The sequence below is a fragment of the Sinocyclocheilus rhinocerous genome, unplaced genomic scaffold (assembly GCF_001515625.1).
Source record: "Sinocyclocheilus rhinocerous isolate Xijiao unplaced genomic scaffold, SAMN03320098_v1.1 scaffold652, whole genome shotgun sequence".
Taxonomy (NCBI): Eukaryota; Metazoa; Chordata; class Actinopteri; order Cypriniformes; family Cyprinidae; genus Sinocyclocheilus; species Sinocyclocheilus rhinocerous.
The window spans coordinates 271,825-297,125 of NW_015642060.1; the positions used below are offsets into that span (position 1 = coordinate 271,825).

Sequence of the window (25,301 nt, forward strand, 5' to 3'; positions counted from 1 at the left end):
ATTGTACAGCTATTGTACCCTATTAGGCATGGGCCGGTATGAGATTCTGACGGTTTGATAACCTTAGATAAAAAAAATATCACGGTATTGCGGTTACAGCTCTAAAATATGTTATTTTTAAATAAACATCTAATTCTTGCAATGTTTTTGAGATGATGGTATGCTGATTTAGTTACTGCTTTGACATGACTACTACATTTAATAAATAAATGTTGGGTTTCCAGGTTTTACGGGGACATTCTGTAGACATAATGGTTTTTATACTGTACAAACTGTATTTTCTATCCGCTTACTCTAGACCAGGGCTGTCCAAACTTGGTCCTGGAGGGCCGGTGTCCTGCAGAGTTTAGCTCCAACTTGCCTCAACACACCTGACTGAAAGTTTCTATGCCTAGTAAGAGCTTGATTAGCTGGTTCAGGTGTGTTTAATTAGGGTTGGAGCTAAACTCTGCAGGACACCGGCCCTCCAGGACCGAGTTTGGACAGCCCTGCTCTAGACCTACCCCTCACACAAAACTTTCTGCTATTTTAGATTTTCAAAACGCTTAATTCTGTATGATTTATAAGCTCGTTTCCTCATGGGGACTAAAAACATGTCCCCATTAGGTCAAAAATTACTGGTATTACTATCCTTTTGGGGACATTGATCCCCGTAAAGTGGAGAATACCAGGACACACCCACACACAATCTTATCTTACAAATCATTTCTGTGTGAATGCATGTGCATATGGTGAATGTGACATTATTATGTGCAGTCATAGCATCTGCACATGCAGCGTGTCTTGAGGACACATCTGGCAGCAGATTGTATGTTGATCTTTGGTCAGGATGGCTTTTGCCAGCAGAGCTTAACCAGCACGGGTGAACCTGTTGACCAGTGCCTGAGCTTTAACATTTCCACACCGTTTTTGTAGTGTGTTAATCTGTGTTTGTCCCTTTCTGGGAACAATAGGACAAAATGTCCTGTTTATGCAAGCTTTCCTGTTTTTCCTGTTTATGCTAGCTCTTATTCAGAGATTGTGTGGAGTTGTATGAATATTAGTTATTATTCTGGAAGATTTATGTGAAGCACTTGGTTCTCAATATAAATGCATGAAAGTTTTAACAACTTTTGAATTAGATTAAGAATACATTTTCTTGACATTACAGGAGCTGTATTTCACACCCTCACAAGGGTCTCGAGAATGTTTTCTTTTCAAAAATGTAGCTACTTTTTACTTGATTACATATTAAAAACTTTAGATTAAAATTTTAATAAAAACATGATAGAAATCAACCTAGTCTATTGACAAACTCTATTGTAAAGTGGATCAGGCTTATAATGTGATTAAATGATCTTTGTTTGTTTTTTGCAAAGTATTGATATAATATATAATGTATTGATATATTGATAATAATTACAGTTCTTGAATTAATTATCATATCATGTGCTAATAAATTATATTCATTATCTTTATTATACAAAATATATAACATACTGTACACTTTTCAAAAGTTTATGGTCAGTGAGATTAAAAAAAACAAAAAATTGATACTTTTATTTAGTAAGTAAATATTAAATTGATCAAAAGTGTCAGTAAAAACATTTTTGAATGTTACAAAAAAATCTTTCAAATAAATTATGTTCTTTTGAACGTTCTACATCAAAGAATCCTGAAAAAAAAAAAAAAAATGATGCAGCACAACTGTTTTCAACATTTACAATAATCAGAAATGTTTCTTGAGCAGCATCGTCTGAGACCAGCCACCCGGACAGCTGCTGCAACAATCGGTTTGCATAACCAAAGAATTTCTGCACAAACTGTCAGAAACCGTCTCAGGGAAGCTCATCTGCATGCTCGTCGCCCAAACCGTTTTTTTATTTTTTATTTTTTTTATGTCAGGCTTTGTACATTCTGTCATCATTTACTGCTCATGTTGTTTCAAATCTGTACGACTTTATTATTCTTCAAAAGCAGATATTTAGATGAATGTTTTTCATGTTTGTCCATACAATGAAAGTCAACGGGTTCTAAGACTACAGTGGAACTGTACTGAACTTTCATTTTTCAAATGATGACAGAATTAATTTTTTTGGTTTTGTATATGAAATAATGCAACGATTAGTTTGGCTCTGATTTTAATTGTGTTTGTGTATGTTGGTGGTTTTTGTTGGCATGGGTTTGACTGTGTAGTGAAGTATAAGATCTGAATATGCTGCCATGACTCTAGTCATTGTTTCTGTTGTTGCCATGGATGAACCTGCAGTGCTTGTCTTCATCAGAAACATTAGATCATGTTGTCATTAATAGATGTCATAGATGTCATTAATTAAATTGCTGTGCCAACAGCAGATGAATTAAATCAGGGTGAGGTGTCAAACCAATGCTGTGATACAGGCTGGTCTGTACGCACATGCTACTTTCCTTTTTTCTGTTAAATATTACTAACTTGATTTAATGCATATCGATTTTGTGTGTGTGTATAGTTAGATGTTAGATGTATAGTTAATTCTTAGCCTTACTTAATTTATGAATGTTTAGGAAACCAACATGAAAGCTATTTGCAACCCAGACTTTTTTCTTTCTTTCTTTCTTTCCCCCCGTAATATGACATACTTTTGAGTGAAAGAGGATAGTCAGTGAGAAAAAAAAATGAGGACAGGGCTTGACTTTACCATTGAGGAATTGATTGGATTGTGAAAATTCTCTTTATGACAGAGGGGAGAGCCTGAAAAATAAGAGGGCTTCATAACAGCAGCTTAAAATAAGTCATAGAAAGGTGAAGCAAGTCATAACATTTTGATTTGATGTTGATGAAGGCAAACATTTTATTTTCTTTCTGTGCAAAATGATGAATTGTTCACAGTAAGACCAGTATGCAGAAAGTAAAAAAAGTTCAAATTTGACCTCAGGGTCAGTTTTGACATTTGATTTCTGAGGAATGTCAACAAGAGTTGATGTAACACCTTTTATGCGAGTGTGTGGTGTAAGTCATGAATCACTGGCCTGAAATTACGGTGTGTTTTGAGGAGTAATAATAGGTATCATGAACATCAGTCACGTCAGCTAGCGCTCAAGAATGTCAGTGACGGGGTTTGACCACATTCAGAATTGAATAAATGCGTAACTAATTAATTACAGAGTGTCTATTATCACTGAAAGCTATTTACACTAGCTCCACCAACCGCTGACTGTTCAAGCCAGACGAAATGAAGACAGAAGCAGTGTGGTAACAGAAACCGTGTTGTGGCGAGTAAAGGGGCCTGTGCCCGGGTTACGTTTGAGGTCTGGTACAAATATGACATAGGCTACAAAAATACTACATTTGTAGGCTACATTTGTATCCACAAGAAATCATTAAAAGATTGCGATCGCGATTCAAACGCATGCAATCTTATTCTTAAATGACGATTCCGCTATGTCAATTAAACCTTTGAAATCACATCGGAATATTTAAACCTGCTTTCGCGTAGCCGCTGATCCAGAGAGAGCAGCGCTCATCATGTAAGCTTTATGTTTGAAACCGTCTACACATAAAGTCTTAGATCTGTAATTTTGTTCAGTGTATTAGGGGTGTGACAAGACACTTATCCCACGAGACGAGACAAGACACGAGAAAACACTCCACGTCCTCATATATATACTTAGGTACAAGCTCGGCTGAGGACGTGGAGTGGCGGCTTATCCAGAGAAGAAGGGATTGGTAGAATGGAGTGATGGATAGGTGAATGAAGAGAGTAAAATCAATGAAAAGCTGCTTTTGTCTTTCATCTGTGCTCGTGAGCGTCCATTCTGCCCCTGCCACCAAAACCCGTCTGAGGTGTTACACAATAGCGAGAAATACACACAGACATACTTATATAGTGAGGATTTTTACTCATCTGCTTTCTATTTCTCTATTAGTCATCGTGGCTGTAGCTGTCCATTAAAATGAACTGATGTCTGACTTTAAGAGAACGGCAGCGCTTATCCCATAACTGTACTGAGAAGGATTAAACCCCCATCCCGTCCACACACGGACCGCCACCGTATTCCCGCTTCACCTCCGTGTGGACGTGGTAACTTTCATCATGAGACAGAGAGAAAGCTGAGATGAAGTGGCCCCGTGACGGCGGCTCAGACTGGGACACTCGTCAGTCTCAGCAGCGCTCCGTCCGAGGAGGATGTTTGTTTGGTTGTGTTGTGGGTCAAAGTCAGGACAGAGGATTAGTTTCTTTGAAAAGTGTGTCGCACCTGGACGTTTTCTGGCTGATTCTTGAACCGTATTCAGTACGTATTTGTTCATTCTCTTTTAATCTAATGTTTTAAGGATTATTGTTAGTTTACATTACATTAGTTTAGGCTTTTAAAAACACCTACTGCTAATAAATCATATTATTACAGGAAAATATAACACTTCATGTCATTTAAATACATTAATTTAGTGTTCTTTAAGCAAATTTAAAAAGTGTATTCAAAAACTCTAATTATATAACAGGCAATTCAACATCCGTTTCATTAAGAATAGAACACAGTATCTATGTTCTTCCGCTTTTGTCAGTTTACTTGTAACCCTATGAAGCCTGCTGTATCATATTTGTTATTTAAATTTCTAAGACCTCTAAATCAACATATTCAAAATTTTATTTAAAAACCTGTTGTACACAATCTACTACATTTACATAGCAAGTAAAACGCCTTTTATTATTATAAAACTCTTCAGGTTGTGGTTCATGCGTCTTTTTGTTGTCTTTACTGATTTTAATAAACGTAAGAATAACTTGTATATTGTTAGTGATATTCCAAGATGAACACTTCCTGGACTGAAGCAACTTAGGTTTACTTGATTATCCGTATATAATATTTAAGAAATATCATTGCATTGCATTCTATATTTTGAAACTATGGAGCTTTGATCATAAAACTAAGCATTTTAATATCAAGACATATTATTGAGAGATATAGAGTAACAAATTATATTTATATATGCATATTTTTGTTCAGTTTGTGCCTCTAAGTAAAGTTGACTTGTTTTTCCTCAAGTATGAGCTCCACACTACATGAGCAAATGTCTCATGTAGAAAAAATGTGTGTGTATAATCATGTAAGCTTTATGTTTGAAACCGTCTACACAGTAGGCTACATTTCTGTTTTGCAAACATTAGCGAAATAATAACAAAAGTATTGGGATAAAATTTTATAGTCCAGATATAGACTCTGATGTTGCGGCAGCCGCAATCAAAATGAGTAATTGACCTTTGGAACTAGCCTAATATTATGCTTCAAATATTTTGTTACTTTATGCCATTAAGTGGCGACCAGTTTATGTTAAAATGTATTTGATGTCTGAATCATTCATTCAAGAGATGCGTTCAAAAACTTTGGACGAAACAAGTCTTTATTCGTTTATTTCAAATGATTTTACATGATTTCATTTAAATGAATACATATTTTTAAAAAGACACATTTATAGCATTAAATAAAAAAATTTGTCAGAAACTCATTTTGTTTGGTTGTCTAATGTTTTGTTTTCAGAGTCGAAAACAAAACATTAGACAATGGTCCCCCTCGGTCCATTCGTCGCGGGGCCCCCTCAAGCACGGTGCCCGGTGCCCGGTGCGACCGCACTAGTTGTACCCTCCCTAAGGACGGCCCTGGATATGACGCTAGTTTTACTCAAATGAAACGGTCAAATGCTCAGGAAGTGACTCTCAGAGCAGTTCTGGAGATGTTGTTCATGTATTTATGTCCTCATTTCGAGAGACGGCAGACGCTGAAATCACCGCGCTCTTCAGTACGTGTGTACAGAGAGCAACATACAAGATTCATATTTAAATAGTCTTTTTGCAGCTTAATATTTACAGATACTAGTCTCGCGATTTGATTTAAGTATAATGACCTACTTTTGATTAATTCATTCAGACAAATTCCATGACATTCCGCGTTATACAGTAAATTCCGTTTTTATGACTGGATTCTGCGATTCCGTCTGCTTTTTCTGCATCGTGGAAATCATAGGGCCCTATTTTAATATAATCAGATACACTGAATATGCTATTGCATACGTTTTTACAATGTACTATAATACACTGAGGTGCAAATAGTATTTGCCACTATTTACACTTAGTGCAAAGAAAATACCGCTATTTTCACAAATAATATTGCAAAAAAAAAAGACTAATAAATAAAATAAAATCATGATTTAAAGAAAATAGTCGGTGAGTAGGTGATTTGGTTCAAAAACATTTTTTGTTATGCTGGTTGGAAGGCGTAGGATCATAAAATGTTTGTTCAATCACCTGCCTGACAATGTATGTATTTGCATACCTCCGTGCACCCAGTTCGCGCAGAAATGATACGTGATCAGCGCGTTCCATTACGCTACTGCAGACCGAGCGAGAATGGAAGGCGTTTGATTGTGATATTATGCGCTTTGTGAAGTGATGTTTTCTCACCGGTGAGCGAGACATGAGGTAATCTGACAGCGCTGACGCCGTCTCTCATTGTGCCGCTGCTTAGCCTCTGGTCTGCCTGTTCGCAAACACAGGTGGTCGACACATGCACTCTAGAAAGCTTCATGTTTGTCCAGTGTCTGCACTATTTTTCTCCAGAAGTTATGTTAAAAATGCCTTTGTACTCTTTTAAATTAAAGTTGCGGCAATCTCATGACTCTCTCACACATGCGCTTGTCAATGCAGCCTGCAGTCTGTTGTTGGTGCAGTCTCTGCTATTTTGTTGTTGTTGTTGTGTCTCTTTAGTTTTATTTTCTACTGTGAAACAATGGCCCGAGGCAGTGCTGCCACCTTGTGGAACAACTGATTAGTGCAAAACAAATTCAATGCACACGTGCGACCCAAATCGAATTACAAAAATTGAATGGTGCGCGTACAGTACGTGCATACTAGTGGTGACAGAATTACATTTACATTTAGTCATTTAGCAGACGCTTTTATCCAAAGCGACTTACAAATGAGGACAATGGAAGCAATCAAAATCAACAAAAGAGCAATGATATGCAAGTGCTATGACAAGTCTCAGTTAGCTTAATGCAGTACACATAGCAAGGGTTTTTTAATTATATAATAAAAAAAACAAACAGATAGATTAGAAAAGAATCTATCTTTTCTAGAAAAAACATTAGAATTAAAATAAAAAGAATTAGCATCACGAGCACTGTACGTGGACCATTGCATACATGTAACAACCGAAGTATACTTTGGAGTTGACAAAAAACATGGTGGTGCATGTATAGTTTGTGCGTACTGTTCTGATAATGAAATTTGTGTTGCGCGCATTGTACGCATACACTAGTGTACGTGTAAAAAAATATCCAAGTATAATATACTTTGGGTTCTTGAATATAGCACACTAGTTGTGAATGGTTTCCACTTTGACCGTGGAAATGAGTAGATATGTCCTGTTATGTTTCATGAAAAACGTTTCAAGAATATTGTTTTGCTACATGTCGGCAAGTAGACAGAATTTTTATTTTGTCTTTTTGAGGAAATGCTGAAGTTGCACAAATGTACCATGGGCAGTGCATCTCCCTCTTTCCCATGTTTATAAAGTCTTTTTTTAACTGCTTTAATTTAACCATGAATATAGAATTTTGTTTGCCTGATTGTCTGTTTCACAAAATTGTTTTAAATCCCTATTTTTTTTTAACAGATCCAAAATCTTGAACAGTTTTGTATAGGTCTAGTTTGAGTTTGAGTCCGTTGTTTTGGCTGTGTTCACTCAGCGCCGCTCTGCTGACCTGTTTCCACAGGAAGATCTGTGTGCACTGTAAGTGTGTGCGGGAGGAGCATGTGGTGCGCTCTGTGCCCGGACAGCTGGAGAGGATGATGATGAAGCTGGTGTCAGACTTCCAGAGGCACTCCATATCCGATGACGACTCGGGCTGCGCCTCGGAAGAATACGCCTGGGTGCCACCCGGGATCAAGCCTGAACAGGTGAGCAGGCAGCATTCAGAAGAATCTATACATACAATGACATTTTAGTAAAGTGTTCACTGATTGGAGAGTTTGCTCTGAATCAGCCAATCACAGCCTCTCTTGCACTCAGTCAAACAAAGCGGATGCTCTTTTCCATACAATGAGACATAATGGTGGTTCACACGTCAAGCTTCACTACAGACAAAACAACATGATTTTGGTTGCCTCGTGTAGTTTTGATATTTAGCATTATGTCTTTTCCACATTTTATTTCATTCTGCCCAGTAACCACCCACTTGCACAGGAAGAGACTGTACTCGTATGAAAAGCGACCAGTCACAGTTTGTGTGTAGTTTTCTAAGCCAATGTAAAATTGTATTATAAGTGTGTATTTTTTCTTAAGTGTTTGCTTTTTTATTGCATTTTTTCCCTATCACATAGTAATCATCCTAAAGTAGATATCAATCGAAACCTTAAGTCCAGCTCACATTGTGCGATTTTGGCCACAATTTGGTTGTCTGAGACAAATTTTGGAAATCCTAAAAGATTCATATAATCCTAGGCTAAAATCTGTAGTCTTTGATCGCTGGTTTGACATGTTCACCGACAGCCGATTAATGGCCGTTGCTTCAACAAAATTCTGGCAGTGTCAGAAGATTTGGCGCACTGTCCTGCAGTGTGACGTCTCCTACGACGAGCGTCAAACTGTCTCCGTTTTTCAAGACAAGCCATTATCAGAATTAGAGATTTCTAAAATCGCCATAAATTCCAGCGCTCCCATCCTCCACTCACAGAATTCATATGATATGTTGCCTTTGCTATATAAACACCGGTTGTGCGCTGTTTTCATTTGGGTGTGTAGTGCAGCTTACACTATTCTTCTTAAATATGCCGCTATTGCCGCCATTCATTTACTTTTCATGATAGCCAACATTTCAGCATCGCATGTAATGCAGCTCGCAGTCACTGAGCGTGTATGGGCTGATAATGTAAAACTCCAGACAAGTTTTCTTGCGCGCACCCGTTTTTAACGCGTCTTGACTGCCGTACAGTCTGACATTAATGACAACTGAGATCCCACCGTTTGACATGATAATCATGTTCGTAGTCTGGCAAGCAACAATCGTAAAGGACTATTAAAAACGCACAGTGTGAGCCCGGCTTTAAACACTCAAAATTCATCCTGTGGAAGCAGTTTTAAATCAGACATTGCATTACCATGGAAACTGTACTTTAAATCCTTTTAGCAGGCTCCTCCCCCTAGTGGGCGGTGTCAAGTGTCATATTACAAAATCAGTTCTTTTAAATTGTAATAATGTTTTGTAATATTACTTTTTATATTTTTCATGATAAGCAGAAGAGAGAAAAAAAACTTACCCAAATGCATTTATGTTGTATATTATGGTAGTAAAAAATAAAATAAAATAAAATCTTAATTTTCATTATGCTAAATATAATTTCTTAGGGTGCAATGTTTTTTGATGTTTTCATGAATCTCACCATCCATATTCACCTGATTTTATTAATGACATTGATAATGTCTTGTAAATGTGTGTGTGCACAGCCTCAGTACTGTAACTCTCTGGATGAAGAAGAGAAGAAAGAATTGAGGTTATTCAGCCAGCAGAGGAAGAGAGAGAATCTGGGCCGCGGCATCGTACGACTTTTTCCAGTCACCATGACCGGAGCCATCTGTCAACAGGTAGAGAAACAGAGACTTATTAAGATTTATAAATTAAATTAATAAAGAAAATTACTATAGTAATAATACTATTGTCCTATAAAAAAGATACAAGTAAATAATAATAATATTCTTTTTATTTTACAGCACTATCATAATAATAATTTATTATTATTATGCAAATATTTTTTTCAGTTATACAAATGAAAAAATATTATAGAAATACCTCTACTTTACTGTAAAAAATGTGTACAGTGCAACAGTAAAATAATACTAATTTATGACCGTTTTAATTTCTTTGCTTTAAAATGTTCAACCATATAGCTTTTTTGTCATATCATTATAAAAGTTTAACAAACAGTAAAACTGCAGTGATCGGGAGATTTCATGGGATCTTTCACTGTTCCTGCTGTTCTGCTTGTTTCTGTCTCATCCCCGCGGTCATGTGGGAGCAGCCAGTGCTTTCAGAAAATGCTGAGCTTCCACCGTGTAATTATGAGTTTGGAAACGTTCTAAATCTCTCTTCCTCTCAGTGTGGCAGGCAGATCTGCGGCGGTGACATAGCGGTGTTTGCGTCACGAGCGGGTCACGGCTCCTGCTGGCATCCTCAGTGCTTCCAGTGCGCTTCCTGTAACGAGCTGCTGGTGGATCTCATTTACTTCTATCAGGACGGACACATCTACTGCGGCCGGCACCACGCCGAGCACATCAAACCCCGCTGCCAGGCCTGCGACGAGGTCCTCTCTATCCCTACAGTCATCACACACTTCATATTTCAATCAGTTTGTTGGTATAAAATATATGAATTTGTTGGAGGCGTGCCAGACACACTGAGCCTTGGTGCTCATGCAGGGGTCCCAGGTTCTAATTTACCTAAATAGAATTTGATCCCAGCCCTGCATCAATGAGTATTTAATAATAATTATTATAATTATTGAAATGCTAATGTATTTTATTAATTATAAAATTAAAATGTCTATAGAACAGTGTTATTTTAGTGGCACTATTATAGTTTGTTAGAAATTTAATTTAGATTTTATTTTGATATTTTTTGTTTTCACGTTTTAGTAATTTTGTTCTGCATTTTTGACATTTTTATTATACTTTGTTTTTATTTTATTATTTCAACAAACTAAGCAAAAATTTGATTTGCAAAAAAATATTTAATTTCAATGAAAAAATACGTTTTTATATGGTTTTAGTTTTAAGTAACTATAATAACGCTGTTATAATAATACTATACAATCGAATTTGATCCCAGACCCACATCAATGAGTATTTAATAGCAGTAAACAATTTAAACACTATTTATAATTACAAACAGTTATTTCACGATTAGACCAAATTTTTGCATGCAAGGTCAAAAAAGCATTTATTTTTACCTTATTTGCTCAACGACTCCCAAACGATTCGCTCAACGATTCATTTTTCCAAACCCCTCCTTTGCGTGACGCTAATCTGCGGTGATTGGTCCGATTGGTCTCAGTTTCATTTAATCTCACCTGTAATGCCTGATAAAGCAGTGTTTGTGAGCGCAGTGCTGCTTTGTGTACAGCGTTACCGGGGAAACCGCTATTTTTACCGCTCCAAAAGCCGCACCTAGTGGCAAAGAATGAATTTGCATTTTTAATCAGACCAACACGAAAAGACCAACAAGTGGGCGGGCAATATGCTAATGTTTCATGTTGACGTCAATATGAACAGGCTTGGGATTCATTTTAAAAACGACTCGTTTCAATGATTCAGAGTCAACTCTTTATACACGGTGCACTTTCAGATTTAAAACTTTGCAGGATGTTTTCATTCACCTAGAGCTGTGTTACACACTGCATGAAAGGTAATTTTCAAAAATCCATAATAGGGGCACTTTAAATGAACTAATAGAGTTCAGTCTGGCCCTGCATGATTTTTTGAGTGGGTTCAAACACACGTACTGTTGCTGTGTATGTGACTTACGCAGTTTCTTGCTCCTCCTTGTGGTGATCAGATCATCTTTGCGGACGAGTGTACGGAGGCGGAGGCCCGGCACTGGCACATGAAGCACTTCTGCTGTTTCGAGTGTGAGACAGCGCTGGGTGGCCAGCGCTACATCATGAGAGAGAGCCGGCCGTACTGCTGCCACTGCTACGAGTCTCTGTACGCCGAATACTGCGACACCTGCGGAGAACATATCGGTGAGAGCAGACTGACAACACTATATACCAGCACTAGATCACATGGACATGACACGCAGTGAGAGAGTGGGAAAAAGATCAAAAGAACACTGAGTAAATACAACTAAAATATATAGCAGAATTTTTGAGGCTGAACAAAAGCATTTCATGAAAGGGAAAAAAATTACATTGAATTTTGCATATTTTTGGATATTTTATCTCCCACTTTTTATCATAATATCACATCACTATAAATAATAATATATATATATTTTTTTTTTACATCCGTTTAAATTAAAGGCAATGCAACAAATACTACCATTATGTATAAATATAATTTAAATAACATACATAATATACAGTGCCCTCCACTAATATTGGCACCCTTGATAAATATGAGCAAAGGCGGCTGTGAAAATAAATCTGCATCTTTCAATCGCCTTTGCTCATATTTATCAAGGGTGCCAATATTAGTGGAGGGCACTGTAGATTTGTGCATTACAATATTGAGAATTTAGGGGGAAACTTATTATTTGTCATGAACTTATAATGAAACTTAACATGAAATTTAAGTCTCATATTAAAGCCTCAACATTATAATAATCTGTATTATGAAATGCCACCAGAACATCAGAAGCTACTATCATTTAAAAGTTTGGGATCAGCAAGGTTTTTTTTAAATAAATTATTTTTATTCAGCAAGGATGCATTACATTTGTCAGAAGTTGCAGTAAAGACTTCTATTGCAGATGAGCTTTTTTATTCAAATAATCCTGAAAACAAATATCAGTTTCCACAAAAATATGATGCAGCATAACTGTCTCATAAATGTTTCTTGAGCAGCTAATCAGCATATTAGACTGATTTCTGAAGGATCATGCGACACTGAAGACTGGAGTAATGATGCTGAAAATTCAGCTTTGATCACAGAAATAAATTGCATTTTAAAATATATTAAAATAGAAATCTTTTTTTTATTATTGTAATAATATTTCACTGTTTTACTGTATTTTTGATCAAACAAATCCAGCCTTGATGAGTATAAGACTTCTTTCAAAATAAATTAAAAGATGGCCTCAAACGTTTGAATGGTAATGTAAATAAACTGCCTTTTTGTTATTATTATTATTATTATTATTTTCTACAATACTACTTAATAGGCTTAAGTTACTTTTAAAAGGATGCACTAGTTGCATATATAAAACCTTTATTTGTTGCGCTGCCCACTTGCCATACCATGAGCACACTTGATTTCTTGATTCTTGAAAAACACCCTTGATTGTTTTAACAAACTGAAGCACATGTTGAAGTTCTTTCTGTGTAAATGACAGCATTGCTACAGATGCAGAAGCTTAACTTGCATTCCATTCGATGACGGCAGTAAAAAGCTCAGTAATTACAGAGAAATGCTGTGCTTCCTGATTGAAGGGTTTGAGCGTTTGACTTCCTGGCTCTCTGTCTGCAGGTATAGACCAGGGTCAGATGACGTTCGAGGGCCAGCACTGGCACGCGTCCGAGGCATGTTTCTGCTGCTCCTGCTGTCGGCTCCCTCTGCTGGGCAGACCCTTCCTGCCTCGCGGCGGACTCATCTTCTGCTCCCGCTCCTGCTCGCTCGGGGACGACCCAGACAACTCCGACTCCTGCGATTCTGCCCTGCAGAGCAAACCAGTGTCACACAAGACCGTTCAAAACCAGCAGCGCACTTCCACACCACGGCCACAGGAGGGAGCTAGCATCACTGCCGCCGTAGCGAACACAACAGCCAACGGGGGTCATTTTACACTGGACAGCAAAGGTACATGTTATCATGCGTTTTTCTATGAAACTTCACACATATGCATTATTTTCTCAAAAAAACAAACAAACACACATAATTCAGGTGCATCTCACAAAAGCTAGCTAGAAATATCATTTCTATCATTTCCAAAGACAAAAGTAAAAAAATATTTAGCATAAAGGAAAAGACTATTTTTAGTAATATTAAGAAATGTGACATCGTTTTCATATTTTTCCCAAATATTCTCATTGTTGTAATATGTCTTAATGTTTTATTTCTTTAGGTTTGTTTTTAAATAATTATCATTAATCTTAATGATTAAGCACATTTTCTCACAGAATTCTTATTTTTAATTTTTTTAAAAATGAAGAAAAGAGATATTCTTCAAATTAAAGTGCATTTGTAAACATACATAACAGTAGTATTTTTTTTTTTCTCTTTGTTAACGTGGAAAAAATAAAATCTCTTTGAAATCTCATTAATCTCAATGGTGATTAAACATAATTAAGCAGTTTTCCTCCCAAAATTATCATAACAGTTCAATCAAATAAATGTTATTTTAATTGAAAAGTATAATTGTATGTATGCATAGTTTCAAAAAAAGTTTGCAGACAAGATGATCAGTGTTTAGGTCCTAAAATAGCTTTGATTTTCTTCATTATTATTATTACTTTTGTTACTTTTATTCAGCAAGGATGGATTACATTTATCAAAAGTGTCAGTAAAGACATTTATAATGTTACAAAAGATTTCTATTTCAAATAAAAACACTTTCAAAGAATCCTGAAAAAAAGTATCACAGTATCTCCACAAAATATGAAGTAGCAAAACATTGATAATATAAGAAATGTTTCTTGAGCAGCAAATCAGCATATTAGAATGATTTCTGAAGGATCATGTGACACTGAATGATGCTGAAAATACAGCTTTGCATCAAAGTTACATACAAGATTTAATAAAACAGAAAACGATTATATTAAACTGTACTATTATTTCACAATATAACTATTTTGTATCAAATAAATGCAGCCTTGGTGATCGTAAGAGACGACTTCTCTCAAAAAAAAAAAATTTTTTTTAAACATATTACCAAAACATAACCAGGACGATGTGTATGTGATCAGCAATTGTAAAAATGTCCTCCATGCATGTAATTGACACTGTTTGTATTCAGAAGAATCTCTAATTATCCGCTTGTTCGTTCTGCAGGTGTTCTCACCTCTTTCCATCCTATTCCGAATGGCCAAACTCCACCGTATGAACAAATACACCCACAACACTCACAGCTCCGTCCAGCAGCCAATGACAGGACAGCATTCGTTTGCAAGGACCAATCAGGCATCAGCACACAGCAGGTGAATCACCGGCCAGACAGTCTGGAGTTTACCGTGGAGCTGAACGGATACGCAGAATTTGGCCCTTTCCCGCCGAGCTGCACGTCTAGAGGGACTTCCACTGCAAAGGATTGTGGGAACGTCAGTTGTACAGGTATGCTTGATTTTACAGAGTCCGATTCAGTAAAGCTATCTATCACATCTGAAGCTGTATTTCTTACCTGGCCTCATAGGAATTTCCTCTCAACTGGAGTCTTCAGATGCGTTTGATGATCTAAATGACTCCGACTCCTTCCCGCCTCCTCCGCCCCCTGTTTTCTTCCATCCGTCTGATTCGCCAAGCCCTTCGGATCCCCCGGCCGCTGTCACTGAAGCCGAGGATGCCCCTGCAGCACCGGTCCGCAGCAGCACCGCCAGGGTCAGCTTCAGAGAGCCAATCAGCTGCAGCTATTCAGTGGAAGAGGAAGAGTGGGAGGAAGAGGAACGGGTGGAGACGCAGAGAAGAGAGGGAGAGGATGAGGAGCAGGAGGAAGATGGAGAGGAAGTCGAAGGAAGTTTGGGACACAGGTTGCGCTTCTGCACTGAAGTACCATCTCAAATGGACCTGCTGGGTAAGATCATAATGCCCGCTAAAACAATGTGCTATTATTATTATAGGCTATTTAACGGCAGCATTCGAGCATTAAAATAGTAATGAAATAGACAACAATGGCAAAAATGGAAAAGGGTCAATCATTATGATTTTTGGTAACACTTCAGGGAACACATTCACTATTAACTAAGAGTATTCCCTTAATTAATTCCTAACTGCTGCTTATTGGTAGTAAGTAAGGTGGTTGTTGCAGTAGTTAAGTTTAGGTATTGGGTTGGGTTAAGGGATGTAGAATATGGCCTTGCAGAAAAAAGCATTAACGTGTGCTTTATAAGTATTAATAAACAGCCAATATGCTAGTACTATTGCATGCTAATAATCAACTAGTTAATAGTGATAATTGTTCCTAAACTAATGTTTACCAGCTTATTTAATGTTTCCGAAGTCTCCACAAAAAATATTAGGCAGAAAAAAAATGTTTTGAACAATGGTGAAATCATAAAATGGTGTCATAGATTGGTTTCTGAAGATCATGTGACACTGAAGACTGAAGTAATGATGCTGAAAATTCAGCTTTGCCTCACAGGAATAAATTACATTTTAAAACATACTAAAATAGAAAACAGTTATTTGAATTTGTAATAATATTTCACAATAGTACTGTATTTTTGTTCAAATAGATGAAGCCTTGGTGAGCATAAAATACTTCTTTCAAAACAAAAAAATCGTAGTTATTCTAAACTTAAATTATTCTATTAATTATTATTTGACCTGTAGTGTATATGTCTGTGTGTGTGTGTCTGTGTGCGTGTGCGTGTCTGTGTCTGTGTCTGTGTGTGTGTGTGTGTGTGTGTCGAAATGCTTAAAGACTGGATTTCCCGAACAGGGGTTTGTGAATTCACAAAAGGCTAATAATTATTTCAATAGAACATAATATTAAAGGTCTGTACAGTCTTATTAACCCTTGATTATCAAGTCATACATTATTTTAGGAAAGACACTTGTGTTTAACATCATTACAACAAAGCTGTTGGTGCACTTATAGTCACACATTTCATTGTTTACTGTTTTTTCATCCAAATTCTGGTTTGGACAGATGGATTCAGTAGTGATGAGGCCAGACTGAAACCAGGGAGATAAAACAAGAAATTCAAGAAGTTTATCATGTCATGATTGCTTCAGGGTATAGTTCACCCAAACAATACTAATTCTGTCAGCATTCACTCACCCTACAAACATGCATGACTGACTTTCTTCTTTAGAACATAAAAGGTGAATTTCTGAGGAATATTCTCACAAGTATTTTAATATAACGAGTGAACCAGCACTAGGGCTGCACAATAATGGTTAAACTGTTAATCACAATTAGTTTGCTAAAAAAAGAAAATCACTATTGTTAATCACAAATTTTTTTTTTTTACATTTCACCAGAATTAATACACTTTCACATAAGCACAAATCAAGAGAATGCAGATTTAGTCACAGGCTAACAGTGTGAAACAAAACAGACTGGCTATATGACACTTTTGAGTGGAAGATCTACGCTCATCAGCACTTTTTCCATAATGTAGAGAGAGCATGTGTGCATGGTTGCCAGGTTGGGAAGATTAAGTAAAACACTGCAGAAAATGTATCCATTTAGGAGACGAGCTCTTATAGGGTGATTTGAACCCTTGACACCTGGCAACCGTGACCATGAAAGCTTGTGGAGGCTTGTTACCAATCTAAGATAAAGCTAAATGCTTTGGCAACATTGTGTTACACAGTCATGCTAATAAAGCGTAATTGAATTGAATTAAAGCTAAATGAATTAAATGTTTTAATGAAATAAATAACCAGCGGGCAAATATTGCAGATGATTATGCCTAATCAATTGTGAAAAGCAGAAATCCTGATCATGATTAAAATAGAATTTATCGTGCAGCACGAACTGTGGGACTCTGGCTGTGATGCTTTAAAAAAAAAAAGATTAAAAAACACTATAAAAAGTCTTCTGAAGTCACACAATATCTTTGTGTGAAGACAAATGATTAAAATTAAGGTCAATATTCACAGATAATCATTTAAACCAGTGAGCTAAAGAACTGGATCAGCCTGTTTCACGATGTCTCAGGCTGGTTTTGTGAACTGGATCAGCAGATTCACAGAAAAGATCTGACTGGAAATAATGATTTCTTCATGAATCATGAAAGACAGTCGTGAGATTTGTAGTGAGGTGAGTAAACGATGACAAACTTTAGTTTTTGGGTGAACTATTCACAGTACGTTACAGTAAAATGTTATGACTTGCATCAGTCGGGATCTCATTTGATCATGTTTCCTTCAGATGGGTCGTACCACCGCAGTTTCCGTCGGGGAAGCGGTGGCCACCATCCCAGCGAGAAGCGGCTCAGACGCTCCCGAGCTCCACGAAGCGACAGACCTCGTCTGGAAACCCTGGAGTGCAGGGTAGGAGACCGCAGGCGGTCCAACAGCGTCCTGGACGGCAGCCTTACCCTGCACTCCACCCGCTACCGGCACGAAGACTCCTGCTCCACCTGCTCCTCTTCCTCAGAGTCCGAGGAGGAAGGCTTCTTTCTGGGCCAACGCATTCCTCTGCCGCCGCAGCTGACGGGTGAAGAGAGAGCAGCAGAAGGACAGACAGAGGACGAGGACAAGAGCCGAAGAGGAAGCTTCAGGAGAAGAAGGACACAGAGTCTCAGTAGAAAAGACAAGGACAAGAACTGCATACTGTCCTGAGACCAAGACGTGTGTGTTAAAAACTAAAGAACGCGCTGAAGACTCTCTGAACCAGCAAGCTGCTCAGTCCAGATCAAAGTCGATGAGGGACATTTTGTATGATAAAAATAGAAACTCTCTTACAATTCTATGCATCTGTGTAACAGTATTTTTATAGAGGTGATGATATATTATCCAACATCAGTTTCAGTATCAGGGTGCTTTGTCAAATTTACTGGCATTATTATTCGGGCCGAGGAACAGTTCTAATCCAAATTCTGTTTGTTACAGGAAAAGTAGCACTACAGTTTCTAAAGTTATGTGAGAGAGCTAGGTGAACTAATTTCATTTTACATTTCTTTACAGCTAAAGGTCACACAACACAAATATTCGGCACAATAAATTCACTCCAATTTTGGCATGCTGTTCAGTATGGAAGCTTGTTTCCACCACTGAATAAAAATAAAAGGTCATTGCGACTTTTTTTTCTCTCTCGCAACTCTGACTTTTTATCTCGCAATTGCGAGTTTGCGCATTTTTTCCTCATAATTATGAGATATAAACTCACAATTGCAAGTTATAAAGTCAGAATTACATGATACAATGTCATAGTTGCTTGTTAAAAAGTCCGAATTGAAAAAAAAATCAGAATTGGGAGAGAAAATTAATTTGTGCGATATAAACTTGCAATTGTGGAAAAAGTCAGTATTGTGAGTTTATATCTTTATTTCTTGCAATTGTGAGTTTATATCCTGCAATTCTGACTTTATAACGACTTACCTCGCAATTCTGAGAAAAAAAAGACAGAATTGTGTGATAGTCACAATTACCTTTTTTACATTTTTAATTCAGTGGTGGAAATGGGCTTTCATAGTTTAGAACAATACGTCAGACGGAATGCATGAAAATGCAATTTCACTCATTGTACGTGGCGCTTACAAGTAAGCAGAATTACTCCAGCACAAAAAAAACAACTTTCCGTTACCTTTTCATTCCGTTGACATTTGCTTGGAAATCAAAACATTATTCACGTTTTCTAACAGCCGTTTAGATTTTTGTATTTATATTGTTTATTATAAAACAGATAGTTCCGGTCCTTGATTCTGATTGGTTGAGCCGCGTTCGAAGCTGTTGTAAATTACTCTACAAACATACACCTTTGTTTACTTTGTGTGTTGCTCGGCAACCACTTTGTTGCAACCACAACCGTTTCTGAGGAACTACATTGTTTGGTGGAAGAATACTGTTTTTATTAATATCATTACACTTTATTTGCTCCGTTTTATTTTGTGAAACCTTTATAAAACTTTATTATAAAGCGGGTAGTTCCGGTGCTTGATTCTGATTGGCTGAGCCGCGTTCGAAGCTGTTGTAAATTACTCTACAAACATACACCTTTGTTTACTTTGTGTGTTGCTCGGCAACCACTTTGTTGCAACCACAACCGTTTCTGAGGAACTACATTGTTTGGTGGAAGAATACTGTTTTTATTAATATCATTACACTTTATTTGCTCTGTTTTATTCTGTGAAACCTTACTACGTATATGTAATAACCGTTTTATAAAAGCAATAAGCCCTGTGAAGCCGTGGTTTACAGTGAATTAATAACAGCTAAGGGGCGTTGTTAGGCACGACGCAAAGCAGGCTTCTTAGGGCTTATTGCTTTATCAAACAACACCAAACACAAAGACAAGAAAGCCGCTTCTGGATTCTTCCTCCGCTATTCACTGTTGCTTAGAAAAATCTGTTTAGTGTATCCGTGAGCGCCACCAAGTTTTAGCTTCATGTAACAGCAGCGACTTTGGGCATGTGACAAAAAAAGTGTGAACATTATTGGCTGGTTGGCGAGCTTTATTCACAGTGCAAAATAGAGATTAGATCACCGAAACCAAAATAGAAATTAGAACACTGAAACAGAAATTGTTTATTGGACCGGATTTTTGTCAGTGTAAACAATACTGGAATCAGAGCCATGGTAACTATGCTCAAAATGGAATACAAGCATACTGTAGCGCAGTGTTTGCAAGAGTAATGCGATACTGTGTTGTCATATGACTTCATAAAAATAGTCATCTTGTGTTTTTAAATCTAATTTTGTGTTAAATTTTCTTTGGCGATCACATAATGAAATAAGGTGTTAAAAACCACAGATGTGCAATTGCATGGAAAATGTGTGGTCAGATCAAGCACATTGCATTGTGGGATGGATTACCCAGTGTTTGCCCTACTAAATACTGCACGTTTTGTCAAATGTATGACAAATATTCCATGCCTAAGGAAAATATTAATTGTATGAACAGCATACAGTTGTTGTATGCTATTCACGCAGCCTGTGTGTTGGTGAAAGATCATTCCATTTATTCAGCAAAACCAGTTAAAAATCATAGAAATGAGCTGTTGTTATATTCAGTGTTGGGGAAAGTTACTTTTAAAAGTAATGTATTACAATATTGCATTACTCCTTAAAAAAAAAAGCAACTAACTGTGTTTTTACTTTTTTTATGGAAAGTAATGTTACTTTTGCATCACTTTTTCTCATCTGGCCTGGGCTTGCTTGTTTGTTTTTAATATTAAAAAAGTTCTATTTTTGGCAAATGTAAAAGCCATTTCACACCAAAAGTGAAATGAATAAGCCTCAGGCTGAAGAAAATAATTGAATTATTGCAGGTTTGTGTCATATTTTGAGTTTGCATTTCACTGTGTTTATCCATTTTGAGGAACACTGAATCTGTTTTTGTGCAGGCGAGCTGAGTAAATGCATGTTCACATTTAGTTTAGAACTACAGGAAGATGTTCACACAGCGCGCACAACGCCTCTGCACTCACTCCTGATTTCTCTCAACATGAGGAAAGCAGAGCTGTCAGTCAGTAAATGGGAAAACAAAGTAACTCAAATAGTTTCATGTAAATTAAAAAGTAATGCATTACTTGAAAAAAGTAATCTGATTACGTAACTCGCATTACTTGTAATGCATTACCCCCAACACTGGTTATATTTCTAAAATGTGTAGTCCCTTAAGTTCCACATCTGCTAAAGCTGTAGTACAAGTTAAAAAGTGCTAAATCTAAAACAAACTAATTTAACAAGTCAATAGTTGGTGCTTGTTTGACTGGTTTTGAGAGAGCTGTGTAATTTGCACTTGTTTAAGGTTTAACTATATGTGAAACTTCTTGAAATGCAAACACAATGTTGTGGAGTTATTGTATTTGAGCATGTACTAGAAACACAAGTCAACAAACTGTATAGCAAAAAGTCATAAGTCTACTACAGGCCATATCAGAACAGAATGTGGGAAAATATAGTCTTTATCTCCTCATCAACTGTATTATATGTAAATATTGGCATTTCAAACCTCTCTGTGTGTAAATGAGAGTTTAAATAAAGACATGACTTTCACTTTGTGTTTTGCAAAATAGAGATAAAAGGATTGTATGTTAGAATTGTATTTCTATAAACAACATGGTGATGGTTTTATATTCTTGTCAAAATGCTCTCTGGCTTAAAATATTTTTAGAAACTTTAAAAAGTCATCTTTTTGAATGAGAAAAATAAAACACGTGATCCTAAACGTTATGTTCATATATTTTTTGTATGTTAAAGTACATTATTAGGGTACTACACAAAAATGACAATTGCAATCACATTCTGTTTTATCATGCAAATTTAGCTATAAATAGTCTATAAATATCACTCTGCAAATCAGAATACAGGTGCATCTCAATAAATTAGAATGTTGTGGAAAAGTTCATTTATTTCAGTAATTCAACTCAAATTGTGAAACTCGTGTATTAAATAAATTCAATGCACACAGACTGAAGTAGTTTAAGTCTTTGGTTCTTTTAATTGTGATGATTTTGGCTCACATTTAACAAAAACCCACCAATTCACAACAAATCAGAATACTGTATATACGTACACACACACACACACACACACACACATATATATATATATATATATAAACAGAGCTAATTCCAAGATAAAAAATAAAAATATATTGTCTTCTCAAAGATAATTGACTATCAACTGACAGCTTGTCTCTTCTCTACATACAGCAACACTTAGAGATTCCAGACAAAAGGTGGCATGAGAATTTTCTCAAGGCAAAAGTTGCTTTTTTCTTCAGTGATCAGGTGACTCAAAGGGTATATGGGACATACTTCCTGGAGAGTGAGTGAGTTTCTGATTGGATGGGACAAGAAAAGGGGAAAAAAAGCATAGGAGGAGTGTTTGTGGAGAGAGTCAAACCGGTTTGGCAAGTTTTACTTTCTCCTTAACACAAACACACGCGTGCACCATCTGCCTTGATTTCTTTCTGCTCTCTGACACACAAAAGACATTACTGAATCCTGACTCTGTCTTACCTGACTCAAACGTTAGAGTTAAAGGGGAAACCGGTACTGTTGAGTTTCCTGAAACAGTCACAGGTATGTTTGGCTGTGTGTGCATTGTCTGTGTATGTGTCTCAATGTGATCTATACCTTTAAACGATGTGGCTAACATACAGTATACTTTACTACATTCTGTCTTGTTTTAATTCCCCGTAACTGTTGTTTTGGTTCTAATCCTGGATCATGTAGATCATGCCTGTCCCTGGAATCTGTAAGTGAAACCTTGTGTTCCATTTATTCTTGTTGACCTTATATTTTTTCTTGCCTTAAGGGTTCGATTTCATATTTACTTCATCTTGAATTATAACCTCAATGTGTTTAAAACAGGTATATATATATATTTTACTGGAATGCTACTGATGCTGTTTCTTGTCAGCCATATGCTGGAAAAGCGCTTATCTGCTTATGACGTATCATATCCTGTATCTCGTTCCAAAACTTTAGTCCGTTTCAAGTGAGGGTAGTATCTCAACAGCTGTTTATGACCACTATTCATATACTGCACACCTTTAAAGGGATAGTTCACCCAAAAATTTAAATTACCCCATGATTTACTCACCCTCAAGCCATTCTAGGTGTATATGACTTTCTTCTTTCAGACAAATACAACCAGAGTTATATTAAGCTATGTCCTGGCTCTTCCAAGCTTTATAATCGCAGTGGATGGCTGTTGAGATTTTGATGTCCAAAAAAGTACATCCATCCATCATAAAAAGTGCTCCACATGTCTTCGGGGGGTTAATAAAGGCCTTCTGAAAAATATCTATATTTAAAACTTCATAAACTGTAATCTCTTGCTTCCACTAACTGTCGTATGCACATTCATTCACTGATGACGTAGGTGTAGTGTTTTGTTTACAGGAGCAAAGAAACAAAGTTTCCCTTGTTTAGCAAAGGAAAACCAGTCTCCTCTTGGCTTATATCGAAATTTACAAATCCTCATTTTGTACTTCTAATTCATGACCGGTGTTTGCGTTTCGTCACTTCTCACCAAAGATTACGCTAGGTCTGTGTCCTACATCATCCGCTGGAACACCACTCTCTCGTGAATGTGCGTAAGACAGTTAGTGGAAGCTAGACATTGCGGTTTATAAAGTTTTAATATGGATATTTTTCTTACACAAACACATTGAGTCGCTTCAGGAGGTCTTTATTAACTCCCCGGAGCCGTGTAAAGCACTTGTTATGATGGATGCACTTTTTTGGGCTTCAATTGGACTATTGAATATCAACACCCATTCACTGCCATTATAAAGTTTGGATGAGCCAGGACATTTTTAGTATAGCTCCGATAATATTCTTCTGAAAGAATAAAGTCATATACACCTAGGATGGCCTGAGGGTCAAGGGGCAATTTTAATTTTTGGGTGAACAATTTCTTTAAGGTAAGAGTTTAAAAACTCTTGGTGTACATTCTTTGGACTCACATCATCTCCGACCCCAATATTTGAAATTATATATGATATTTCGCTATAGAGATAAAAAGCGTAGGACCACGATTTTTCAGTAGTATTACAGCACACGGTGGGTGTATATTAGCACTTATCGGAAGGAGCATTTGGACCCCGAAACTGTGATGCACAACAGGGATAGTTCACCCAAAAATGAAAATTCTGTCATCATTCATGCAACCTCATGTTGTTCCAAACCTGTATGACTTTCTTTTTTCTGCCGAGCACGAAAGAAGATATTTTGAAGAATGTAGAAAAAATATGGAAATTGATGAGGACCAGAAACTGTTTGGTTACCCACATTCTTCAAAATATCTTCTTAAGCAACACTTAGCTACAACAAACCCAGCCACATTCTAAAAACCCAACACTCATTGCAGTGCACTGGCAACCACCGACAAACAACGCCCTAACATTGTGGTTGGTGACTTGCGCAGACAAGCACCACTCATATTTTCTTAAGCAAATGAAAAAAAAAACAATCTACTTATTAAAGCAAAGTCTTTAAAAGTGTGAGTGCATAGAAGAGTAAACTGTCTAGCTGCAATTGTCTGATTGTCATAATTATTTCTGTTCCCCCAGGTATTAAAACGTGAATCCAGTGTCTCCAATGCATTAATGTGGAAGTATACTCTGCCTGTAAGTCCATTCATCTACTTCCAAGCAAACAAGTGGAGAAAAAAAAAGAGAAATAGCTGAAGCAAGCAACACTTAGCTACAACAAACCCAGCCACATTCTAAAAACCCAACACTCATTGCAGTGCACTGGCAACCACCGACAAACAACGCCCTAACATTGTGGTTGGTGACTTGCGCAGACAAGCACCACTCATATTTTCTTCAGCAAATGAAAAAACCAATCTACTTATTAAAGCAAAGTCTTTAAAAGTGTGAGTGCATAGAAGAGTAAACTGTCTAGCTGCAATTGTCTGATTGTCATAATTATTTCTGTTCCCCCAGGTATTAAAACGTGAATCCAGTGTCTCCAATGCATTAATGTGGAAGTATACTCTGCCTGTAAGTCCATTCATCTACTTCCAAGCAAACAAGTGGAGGAAAAAAAAGAGAAATAGCTGAAGTTTTTCATTTCCAAGGATGTCAACTGACACTCTCCAGCCGTCTTCACGGAGAATAATAAGGCTGGCTGTAACTCCTGGCACTCCAAGTCGCAACCTGGAGTCCAGTTGTCAAGTCAAATCATCTCCAGGCATACGCAAACCAAGTGCGGTGGAACGTTTGGAAGCAGACAAGGCCAAGTACGTCAAGAGCCAACAGGTGGCTTTGAAGAAGCAGCAGCCAGTTATTT

General features: G+C 37.0%; 1 protein-coding gene and 1 long non-coding RNA gene across 2 annotated transcripts in view; both read left to right on the forward strand.

Moving 5' to 3' along the window:
• Nucleotides 1–18,636, forward strand: part of LOC107755595 (prickle-like protein 3) — a 42,176-nt gene extending 23,540 nt beyond the window's left edge. The window contains exons 3-10 of the mRNA XM_016572485.1: nt 7,730–7,913; nt 9,460–9,597; nt 10,110–10,313; nt 11,564–11,750; nt 13,195–13,524; nt 14,716–14,994; nt 15,074–15,451; nt 17,759–18,636. Coding sequence (XP_016427971.1) covers nt 7,730–7,913; nt 9,460–9,597; nt 10,110–10,313; nt 11,564–11,750; nt 13,195–13,524; nt 14,716–14,994; nt 15,074–15,451; nt 17,759–18,171 — 2,113 coding nt within the window. The 3' untranslated portion in view covers nt 18,172–18,636. The remainder of the gene's footprint in view (nt 1–7,729; nt 7,914–9,459; nt 9,598–10,109; nt 10,314–11,563; nt 11,751–13,194; nt 13,525–14,715; nt 14,995–15,073; nt 15,452–17,758) is intronic.
• A 3,778-nt stretch (nt 18,637–22,414) lies between these two features.
• Nucleotides 22,415–24,691, forward strand: LOC107755604 (uncharacterized). The gene is made up of 3 exons (XR_001641717.1): nt 22,415–22,580; nt 22,734–22,755; nt 24,578–24,691. It is a non-coding gene; the product is annotated as an uncharacterized LOC107755604 (long non-coding RNA).
• Nucleotides 24,692–25,301: the final 610 nt, after the last annotated feature.